Source organism: Vigna radiata, unplaced genomic scaffold, assembly GCF_000741045.1.
Source record: "Vigna radiata var. radiata cultivar VC1973A unplaced genomic scaffold, Vradiata_ver6 scaffold_222, whole genome shotgun sequence".
NCBI lineage: Eukaryota > Viridiplantae > Streptophyta > Magnoliopsida > Fabales > Fabaceae > Vigna > Vigna radiata.
The window spans coordinates 387,776-398,522 of record NW_014543247.1 but is presented as its reverse complement, the minus strand read 5'-3'; the positions used below and the strand labels follow the sequence as shown (position 1 = coordinate 398,522).

General features: G+C 38.7%; 1 protein-coding gene across 1 annotated transcript; it reads left to right on the top strand.

Annotated features, from left to right (window-relative positions):
- Window positions 1-7,783: 7,783 nt before the first annotated feature.
- Window positions 7,784-8,266, top strand: LOC106753346 (cell wall protein IFF6-like). The gene has a single exon (XM_014635145.1). It carries the CDS (start codon window positions 7,784-7,786, stop codon window positions 8,264-8,266), a length of 483 nt encoding a protein of 160 aa, XP_014490631.1.
- Window positions 8,267-10,747: the final 2,481 nt, after the last annotated feature.

Sequence of the window (10,747 nt, the reverse complement as noted above, 5' to 3'; positions counted from 1 at the left end):
ATGAAATTTGTTCTAATTGGTTGAAAGAATAAAAATATTTGAATTAGCATAAAATTAAAATTTTCCCATTATACTTTTAAATATTTAACTAAAATTATTTTTAATTATCTAGTACTGAAAAAGTCATATATTTATAGTATGTCAAAATAGATTGATAAAATAAGAATTTAATTCAAATACAACATATTACGTTCTTAATTGTAAGTTTCCATATTATGAATTGCTAACTTTTGTGGTCACCATTTTAAAATTCTTAAACAAAATGTTTTTTTATTCATTTCTAATTAAAAAAGACTTTAAAATTAGTATTTGGCGCTTAAGTTGATTATTTCTAATGCATTTCGTCTTTACATCTTTCTCCTCTTTTCTTATCTCGTAATTTATCAGGTCTATTATGTTTTTCTTGTTTTTGGTTCTTACATCTCCTATATCCTTTCTAATGTTGAATCATTGTTATATCATATTTTTTACATAATGCACTCATTGTATAAGACTTTTTTTTCTCTCTCTTCTCTTAAAAAAGATTTGATATATATGAAAAGGAAGGTAAAAGAAGAAAAATTGTAAAAGGAAAAAGTTCTTTTAACAACTTTTTTTTGACAATTTTTTAACAACGCATACGTGATAGTTTATGATTAGTCCGTTTCAAATATTTTTCCAAACATAAATTCAAACATATCAATAAAATGATTACACGTGTCCTGTTGTCAAAAAGTTGTTAAAAAGAGTTGTGAAGATATCACATCATGAAATGAGCATTACTCTAATAGGTAGGCAAAGGAAAGAGATACAGGAAAGTGCGAGTAAGATGCAGATAACAATAATAATAAGGATAAAATGTGTAGTTGTCCAACTCTTCCCAGAGTGATTTCATATTGGTGTAGAAGTCGGTAATGGAGAGCGCACCTTATTTGAGAGAAAAGATTTCTTCCTGTAACTCAGTACACAAATCAAATCTCCTTGAGAAAATCGTTCGCGCCAGATATCAGTGGCCCACTCAAAAAGCACAACACTTTGAGCAATTGAAGGAGAAAGGGAATTGAGAATCCATGACATTAACATAGTGTTACATCTTTCCCAAGAAGGGTATAAGGGATCGGTGGTTGTTGGGATGGGGATGGCGCCGTTAAGAAAGCCCATCTTGTTTTTAGAAATAAGGGCCATGTAGAAGGAACGGGACCATGATTAGAAGTTGTTGACATAGAGAGGTGGAGAAACCACAACAGAAGAAGGGCTCTCACTTAGGTATACGTAGCGCGTTCTCCTGCAAATCCCACTATCTGCTCGTCATAGGGGACTATGAGATCCTCCGATATGTCCATCTGCTGGAAAGTTTTCTAGTACAAGGTGTTGACCGAACTCCCCTGGTCGACCAACACCTTGCTTACTCTGTATCTCGCGATTTCAACAGTAATCACCATAGGGTCATCTTGGTCGGGGTCCGGGGCGTGGAAGTCCTCGTCCTAGAAAGTAATAGGCGGCATGGTCCTCATGGGGACGTCCACGACATGTATGGACCGTAACGCCTTGATGCTTCTCTTTCTTGCGGAAGAAGTAGATCCTCCTCCGGCGAATCCACCAGATATGGTGTTAATTATTCCCCTCAACGGTCTTCTCTGTTGTCCCCTCGGCTACGACTTCTGCTTTGTCGGTCCGCCCGTCTGGCCTCCCCTCTACACGGGCGATCGTAATTTCTGTAATTGTTCCTTTCTTCCCTCCTAGGACTCTTCTGGCTCGGACTTCTCGGCCTCGGACTCGAGCGCCTTGGACTCCGGTGCCTTGGAATAGGACGTCTTTCCTGATACCGATCGTCCCTATCCATTCTGATGTAGTGTTGCAGACGTCTGGCCCGGATCAGTTCTTCGATTTTATCTTTAAGGGTAAGGCAGTCCTCCGTGTCGTGTCCGGAGTTTTGGTGGTATAAGCAATGTTTATTCAGGTCGACTCCCGGGGGAGTGGGCTACTTCGCAAGCGTTGGTATGATTTGTGCACTCAACACCTCTTGTAGGATCCGGGCCCTCGGGGCGTTGAGGGAGGTATACTGCTAGAACCACGGGCCTCTTGGCCCTTCTCTCCCCCTCGGCCCGTTCTGCCTATTGCCTTGTCCCTCGATTTTCTTCCCATCATTCTTGTCTGCCTTTGCTTCCTGCTGTTCTCGCCGGTAGTTCTGTTTCATGTTTTCCACCCGTGCTTCATCGGCTGCGCGCTGGCGTAGCTCCTCCATGGTCTGAGGGGGATTCCGGCATACGATGTCTTTAAATGGGCCTGGTCTTAATGCGGGCATCACATACTGAATAGCTAATTCTTAACTAAGGCCTTTGACTTTCCGGACTGTCTTTTGGTATCTGTCCATGAAGGCCTTCAGAGATTCCTCCTTGCCCTGTTTTAAATTCATTAGGTCTACCATGGTCACGTCTTCCATGTTACAAGCAGCAAATTGTTTCTTAAACAACTCGCCCAAGCCCTTAAAATTTTCTATGGAGTTGTTTGGGAGTGCGTTAAACCAGTCTAATGCTTCTCCTTCCAATGACAAAGAAAAAGCCCAACACCAGATGGCATCGCAGCCTGTACGGAATGTCATGGCATTGGTGAAAGATTTGACATGGGTGGCTGGATCTGTGGACCCGTCGTACATCTTAAACTGAGGGGGCACGAACTGCTCTGATATATGGACCTCCATAATCTCCAGCACGAAAGGTACCGGGACCAATGGCCCCTCTACCTTAATGAGCATGTGACTATCGCCCCTGTCCCCCTTTTCGTCCTTGTCTTCCCTTCTTCCTCCATCCGCCCGAGCACTATTGTGTTCTGCTCTTTCTTCTTCCAACACAATCGTCCAATCGTTCTTCTCTCCTATATTTCCCACTTCCCCTCCTGCTCCTTCACTCCTGGACTTGGCTATCTGAGCCAAACACTCGGCCCTGACGGCCGTCATCTCCTCCTCGTGCTTACGTTGCATTTCTGCCATTCGTTGCTCCATTGCCCGCAGCATCTCGGCATGTTCCTCCGTACTCGCGTTTCTTGTGGTCACCATTGGTTACAATCCTCCGGCCCCGAGGTGGGCACCAAAATGTTTCGGTATGTAATGAACAACCCTTCACAATTTCTCCTTGCCGTTCGGTCCTTACAAACGTCCTTCAGTCCTGTCGTTCGGTTCCAAAGTGCGTCCTCCGATGTTCGAATCCAACGTCGGTCGGTCACCTGTTAAAGAGGCTTCGACACTCAAGTCAGGTCTCAAATCCACAGTAGACATAGAGAGAGAAAGTAGTAGTCTAGAGTAAATGCGCAATCAATGTTACCTACCTTTCTTACCTTTGACCTCTTATTTATAGTTTTCCTGGTGGGCCTGTGTTTAGCCTTTTCTTAATGACGGCCCAACCTCGGCTCAAATGTCCCTAACCCTGTTTACTTTCTTAATTTTGTGTAGTTACTGTCATCGTAATGACCAGGCGGGTATTTTTTTATTACCTGCTTAAATCGCGGTCCTTTCATTCGCTCCGACCGATCGGGGGTTGATTTTAGGACCGATCGGATGTACTGGTCAGTCCTGGTTGACCAGGCTTCCCTAGAGGTGTTTACCGATTCAGTTGCTTCTTTGGACCGGTCGTCCTTCATCTCGGTTTTGACCGTCCGTCCGACCTCCTACTGTATAAGTATATTATGGTTATATTGTAGTATAACATTTCGATTATCTTGTATTTTGGTTATTATATATCACATAATCGTTATATTGTATATATTTTGAATATTTATATAGAATAGTTATCGTAATATCTAATGTAATTATAGATTTAAGATTTTTATATTTCAAAAAATATGTATCTTGTTGATGAAACTTAGATGACGATTCTTGTTGTATAGTCCTTGTTTTGCTGAGAATTTATGGTGTTGATCCAAAGCAATGATGTTGATACCGAGCGCTTGTCTTGATTCCTCGTGGTTTTCATGGGAATGTCGCCCTATCCCACGATGGGTGCCAAAATGTTTCGGTAGATATTTTGTGGGACCGAGACACTAACCTTTTCTGACGTGGCTTTACCCCTTTCCGATGCTTGAACTGGGTTCTCCGCTCTTCTTCTTTACTCCTGGCCGCTCGATCGCCTGCAATCTTGGCCATTCGGTGATCTTTAAGCTTTGACCGCTCGTCCGCCTTCCCGATGGAGAGGGGGAGGTACCTACAAAAGGCACTTCGACGCCCAAGTCAGACGTGTATTGAAGAGCCTCGGCTCTTTAGAAAGTGATTGAGTAAAAGAATATTTTTGAGTATGAATGAAGCATGAGTAAAAGATGATTGGAAGGTGATTTGAAGGTGATTGGAAGTACCTGACTTCTAGCCCTGACTCTCTATTTATAATTTGTCTCATGGACCTTAAACTGATACAAGCCCAATAGAATTAAATATAAATTATAAACAGACTTACTTGAAAATCTTGTTAGTTGCTAAATATCTTTAAGTAGATATTCGTGGTTATCCTTTGGTTATTGTATCTTCTGCTTATCAGTATCTTTAATAAGATATTCTTGATTATTTTATATCTTTAATAAGATATATCGTAACCGCTCGACCCTGATATCATACTATACAGTTTTAATTTTATAAATTTGTTATTTTATAATTGATTATTTTAACATATCTGACTTGAGCGTCGGAGTGTCTTCTGCAGGTCAACCCCCAATCGAGAAGGATTACATGAAGAATTGGACGATCGGAGCCCAACAAGGAAGGACGACCGACCCCAGACAAATGTTAGCGAAACATTTTGGTGCCCACCTTGAGGCTGAGCGACATCTCACTGAAACTGCAAGGAACCAAGACGAACGCTCGGTCTACGCATCACTACTTCGAATCGAATAATTGAACAGACTTCTGAATTCTTTTTGATTGACCTATTTCAATAACTTGAGAACGGTGTTTTCTTCTCTTTTAGTCTTTTGTTTTGGTGTTTTATTAATTCGATATTAACTTATCGAGGAGCAAAATCCAATGTACCCAACATACGTATATTATTCAAGATTTATTCTGTGTGCCCTTCCATCCAGAACCATCCTAAATTTATCTTACTATCACTGCATAATTTAATTCAAGATTGATTTATCAGGGCAAGGTGATTTCAGGTTGACGAGAACGTTGACGTCTTCTTCCACGTATTTATACATATATTATATATCTCAACCGTTTTCATTTATTTATTTAGATTGAAGATTGATTTATTCCACAGCAATATCTTATTTCCTTTATATATAATTATTAGAATCAAATACAGGCAATCTCTTCCGCTGCCCTTATTTTCTTTTGCATCTGTTCTCAAGGTTCAAATCAAATTCATTTAATTTAATTGATAGATCTTTTTTCTTTTCTAAAGCAGTAAATGCTTCCCAAACTTGGGCAATTTCTATATTCTTACTAACATTGCTGCTTTGACAGCAGCTTCTACCTGCTAATGAATTTTCAAGGGCAGTAATCTTGAAAATTGAAGCTGAAAAATCTTCATATTTTCGACCAAGGCTTTCCTCGGACTCTCGGCTTGTTGCGATAAGGACAATACATCCCAGGCCAGCATCGATTCAACCGCTCCTCCGAGGCTCATTAATGTTGCGGCATTTAGAACAAAACAGTGTACAAAGACGGTTTAATTCTTTTACACCTCGACAACTGCCTTTGTAACCGCCGAAACCCTAGCCGCACCGCATCTCCACCGCTACCACAAGATTTTCAAAAGGTGAAGAAACTCTGTCAAGAAAATGCATTGTTTTTCTGGAGCGAAAGACCCCTTCCTCCGTCACGCGAATCGATTGAGAAAGAGATGATTCTAGAATACGATAGGGAAAGAAGACTACCGTGACGTGGCACAAGGCAAATGTAAAATGATGAACAAATTCCAATTGCGACAACGCCGAACAGCTTCCGGCACAGCGCGAACAGATTCATCACCAAACCATGAGCGTACCACATCGCTCAGTAGGCCTAATCCTGAAGCCAGTCGCGGATGCCACCAACACTGCTTTCTCAAATGGCGAAGGCAACGCAAGGCTGAACAGAGGCTCTCGAGAGAAAGACTACCAAAATATTATTAATAACTTGAAACCTTTAAAATAAATCATGATTTTATACCATCATATTTTTATGAGAAGATGGTATTTAGATTTGCAGCATTTAGCACTCAAAATGCGATGATAGTGATTCTTCTTCCGCTGAAATAGAAGGGGAATTATCTTCACAACTTGATGGAGTTGAAGTTGATGGTTTTGAAAACCGGCGAGTGTAACGCCGCCACATGCTCGGATAACAGCGTTGAAAGCGGCGATTTTAGCCCATATTCTTATCTACTCATTGACTTCAGAAAAAAAAAAAAATGGGTGCTTATTTCTTATTTCCTTAAAACATTTTATATTCTTGTACTGCTTTATGCACTTGCTTCAAGAATTATGGTGGCGGTCAACAATCCAAATGAAAGTGGTGAAGGGAGGAAGCACGAAGTGAGTGTTCTGACTTCGAAGAATCCTGGAGGAAAATGGTTTCAGAAATCCCCGCTCAACGCAGGAAGTTTGTAAAAGAACTATCAGTCGACTACTCAACATGTTCAACTTTGTCAGGTTCCAACGCCTTTTCATTATAAAAATTATAAACTATTGGAGCATTTACTTTATTTTATACTTTTTGGAGTGAAAATCTCTTGCACAGGAAAAAGATCCAAAGAGAACTCCTAGAGTCTGCTGCTTGGTACAGAGAGCAGTGAAGACTTATAATAGCTTCGAAGATATAATCTCTAAATACAACGTCAGCAACTCCTTTTAAAGCTCGTAATAATCCCTACGCACCTCTTTTAAGTAAAAAAGCTTGCTTGGGCTTGGGGGGCTTATGTACTATATGGAATATACCGGTCGGAGTTAATGGTCATTCATGGGCAATTAGCAGGTATTAATTTAAAAATATANGATATTAATGATTAATTATTGGGTTTGATTACCTAAAATATATTGCACTAATGGTTAATCGATGGAGTTGGTTGTCACAAGCCTTATAAGTATACAACTGATGTCCAGGTACAATCATCCTCTGATATACTAACAAAAATATTGACCTCTCTATGAAACATATCTGACTTGAGCGTTGGAGTGTCTTCTGCAGGTCAACCCCCAATCGGGAAGGATTACATGAAGAATTGGACGATCGGAGCCCAACAAGGAAGGACGACCGACCCCAGACAAATGTTACCAAAACATTTCTTATGTAGTGTAGAGCGGGAAGGTAGATCGGGAGACCTTCAAGGATGATCGGGAGAGGACGCGGAGGGAACGACCCATGGAGGATGGAGGGTCCAGATGAGAAAGTAGCGGAGTGGGAAGGTAGATCGGGAGACCTTCAAGGATGATTGGGAGAGGATGTGGAAGGAACGACCCATGGAGGCTGGAGGGTCCAGATAAGAAAGTAGTGCGGAAATGGAAAGAGCGAAAATTAAGGGCACATTATCAACGGCCATTAATGACGCGAATCTTGCGGGTAACATAAAAATAACGATTATAGAACACAATTTCTATAAATATAGGAAGCTTACTCAGGTATTTCACCTTTTTCTGATTACTTTACATATATACTGAGGTGACCCTGCTGACTTGAGCGTCGGAGTGCTAACGTGCAGGTGATCGTCGTTCGGGAAGAGGTAAAGACTGTGTTCTGGAGACAGAAAGCGCGGTTGTGTTTAACCTTGTGCCCTTTTCTTAGGAACATTTGGCGCCCACCGTGGGGCCAAGGATTTTAACACAACCCAAAAAAGCGACCACGATGGCAGGAGAGGTCCCGTTGCAGCTACTTCAGGAGATGCAGAGGCAGATGCAGGAGATGCGGGCAGAGATGGCAGCGATGAGGGCAGAGCGGGGTGAGGGAAGAGGTGGACCTTCGGTACAGTCTGTGAACGTAGAGACTGTCAATTCTAGGAGTGATGACAACCAACCTACGGTCCAAGGGAATGCTGAGAATAATGCTGGGTCAGGGAGAGGGGTTGGAAGAGGAAACAGCAGGGGTGGAGGAAGAAACGGGGGAGGCAGAGGTGATGGGAGAGGAAGGGGACGGGGTGAGGGAAGAGGCGTGGGACTAAATGAGAACGAAAATGAGGGAGAGCATGAGGTGAGAAATCATGGAGGAAGTGATGGGAACGGGCGGGGAAACAGGTCGGAGGAGCAGAATGGTCAGCTTGTGGGGGAAATACTCGATCAGGCCCAAGGACTGCACCCCTTCACTGGTGAGGGCAATCATACCGGAGAGTAAAGTATTGTCGTCAATGGAAAGGTATGAAGGTTTGACTGACCCGCTGAAGCATCTTCGTTCATTTGTCGATGCTATGGCGGTCTATTCGGCGAACGAGTTGGTTTGGTGCAGGATCTTTTCCTTGTCGTTAAAAGGGGAGACCGTTCACTGTTATAGCCATCATTTATTAGCTTAATGTTAACAACTGTATGATATCTTATTCTATTAACAGTCTTTATATACTAGCAATATGCACCTTTCTTTATGTTTAGTCTTGGATTAGGTGATAGCAATAGTAGTTTTCTGAACTAACCAGTTAAAAGAAATTCCAACAATATAACAATCGAAAATATATAGTTTTAGTATAATAAAACACACCTACTTATTGTCTCAATCCATATCTAATACATATGTATATTTTATATATATATATATATATATATATATATATATATATATATATATATATATATATATATATATATATATATATTATATATATATTTTATATATATATATATATATATATATATATATATATATATATATATATATATATATATAATATAATATAAAATAACAGATTTTGTCCAATTTTGAAATTTTTTAAAAAATTATACTATTTTTGTGTATCAGTTTTATTATTTTCATCTAACTTCACGTGCTCAATCTGTTTTGCAGGTTTTAATTTTAAAGCACCACTTCTAAGTTATGGTGCTTAAATTAAATTTAATTTAACAATTGAATGTTTAAACCACAAATTAAACACGCATTTAGTTTAATAATTTAATTTCTAAATCACAAATTATTATTAACATGTTCCGTTAAGATTTGTCTTTTGTACATGTTACCAATCTCGACCACCCTCTAACTGGGCTCCCCCTGCTCCAATGATTATTAACATGTTCTAAAAGTTCACTTACCAACAAAGTGGAAGAGGTAAATATTATTCTTTTCGCTTCAAAATAATCGATGTATAATATTACCTTATTTTAAAATAATTACAGTTTTAATTATAAAAAATTATGAAACTTAGGAAAGTATGAATCATGAGTTTTAAAGGTGGTGTATCTGTTGAGAATTTAGATAAATAGAATAATAAAAGTCGAAGCATGTATTATTGAGAAATGAGACAATTTATGCCCCTAAATGTATGATATTTTGACTGTTTAAAGTTGTAGAATAAGACTATGGATGTTATAATTTACCCACTCTTTCAGGACAATCCTCTGTTTAAGTTTCAAGATAAATCCAAACCCAGATATATCTATTATATTGGCTTGATTTTATAATAGAAAACATTACTGGTGCGTTTTTTTCTATTGGCTTTTCTGGTCACATCCATGTAGCAATCTTAGAGGGCATAGTTATTTGTAACCAAATTATTGTGGAATGTACACTACTTGATATAAAGCAATTAATTACGAAAGAAAATTAAATCTTTTTTCTAAGCTATAAAGTAAAGGTTTCTAAGATATATACGATAATAAAGAATATTGTTTTTATATTTTAGAGGATATGATCTTTTACAATAGTATGTGTATGGCTCCTTTATTGTATAGTTGGATTTATTTTGTGTACAATTTTTGTTCTTATCATTAATGCTAATGTTGTGTTGGATTGTATTTTTAAAACTATTATTGAATCATTTCAATCGTCATGTTTCTATTTTTCTTTTCATTTTAGCTGCATGTTCTTTTATTTTATAGCTTTTATTTCTTGATCTGATTTCTTTTTCTTGTATTGAATGGCTCCATCATCATGCTTTTTTTGTTTGTGTTGATAGTAAATTTTTTCAGTTGTAGCTACCTTTTCTATTTTGTTTGAATTTTTAAAATTGCTCATACTTATTATTAGAATTATTATACTAATCCATGTTCAACTAATCAAAACTGAATTAATTTATTATTACAATTTATGAGTTAATTTATTATTACAATTTACTAGACATTTTTTTTATAACTAGGTAGATTATCTTTATTTTTCTTATAAACTCTACAATTTAACTAGATAATATTATGACTCTTTCTATCTCATACTCTCTTTGATAGGTGATTTCATTGGATTTAACACTAATACAAGAGTTGAAGATTTTCAGTTTGTGGTGTTGGAAGTCCCACATCGACTAGAGATAAGGCCAATTTATAATATATAAGTGAGGTGCAGACCTCACCTTACAAGCCGGTTTTGTGGGGTTGAGTTAGGCCTAGAACCTACTTCTAACATGGTATCAGAGCCAAACACTGATATCCTCTACAATATAGGAATCAGTGCTTTTTTTCATTGAATATTTCTGATGGCTTCTTCCGATGAAAATCATCGGAGAAACATAATTCTGGAACTTCCGCTGCTTCCAAGAGTTATATTTCTACTGCTGCCGGATTTGTGGCCAAGTCAGGTCTATCTAACTCTGCTCTTAATCTTTCTGTTATTACTAAGGGTAGTGATTGGATAATTGATTCAGGTGCTACTGATCATATGACTTGTGATCCTCATATATTT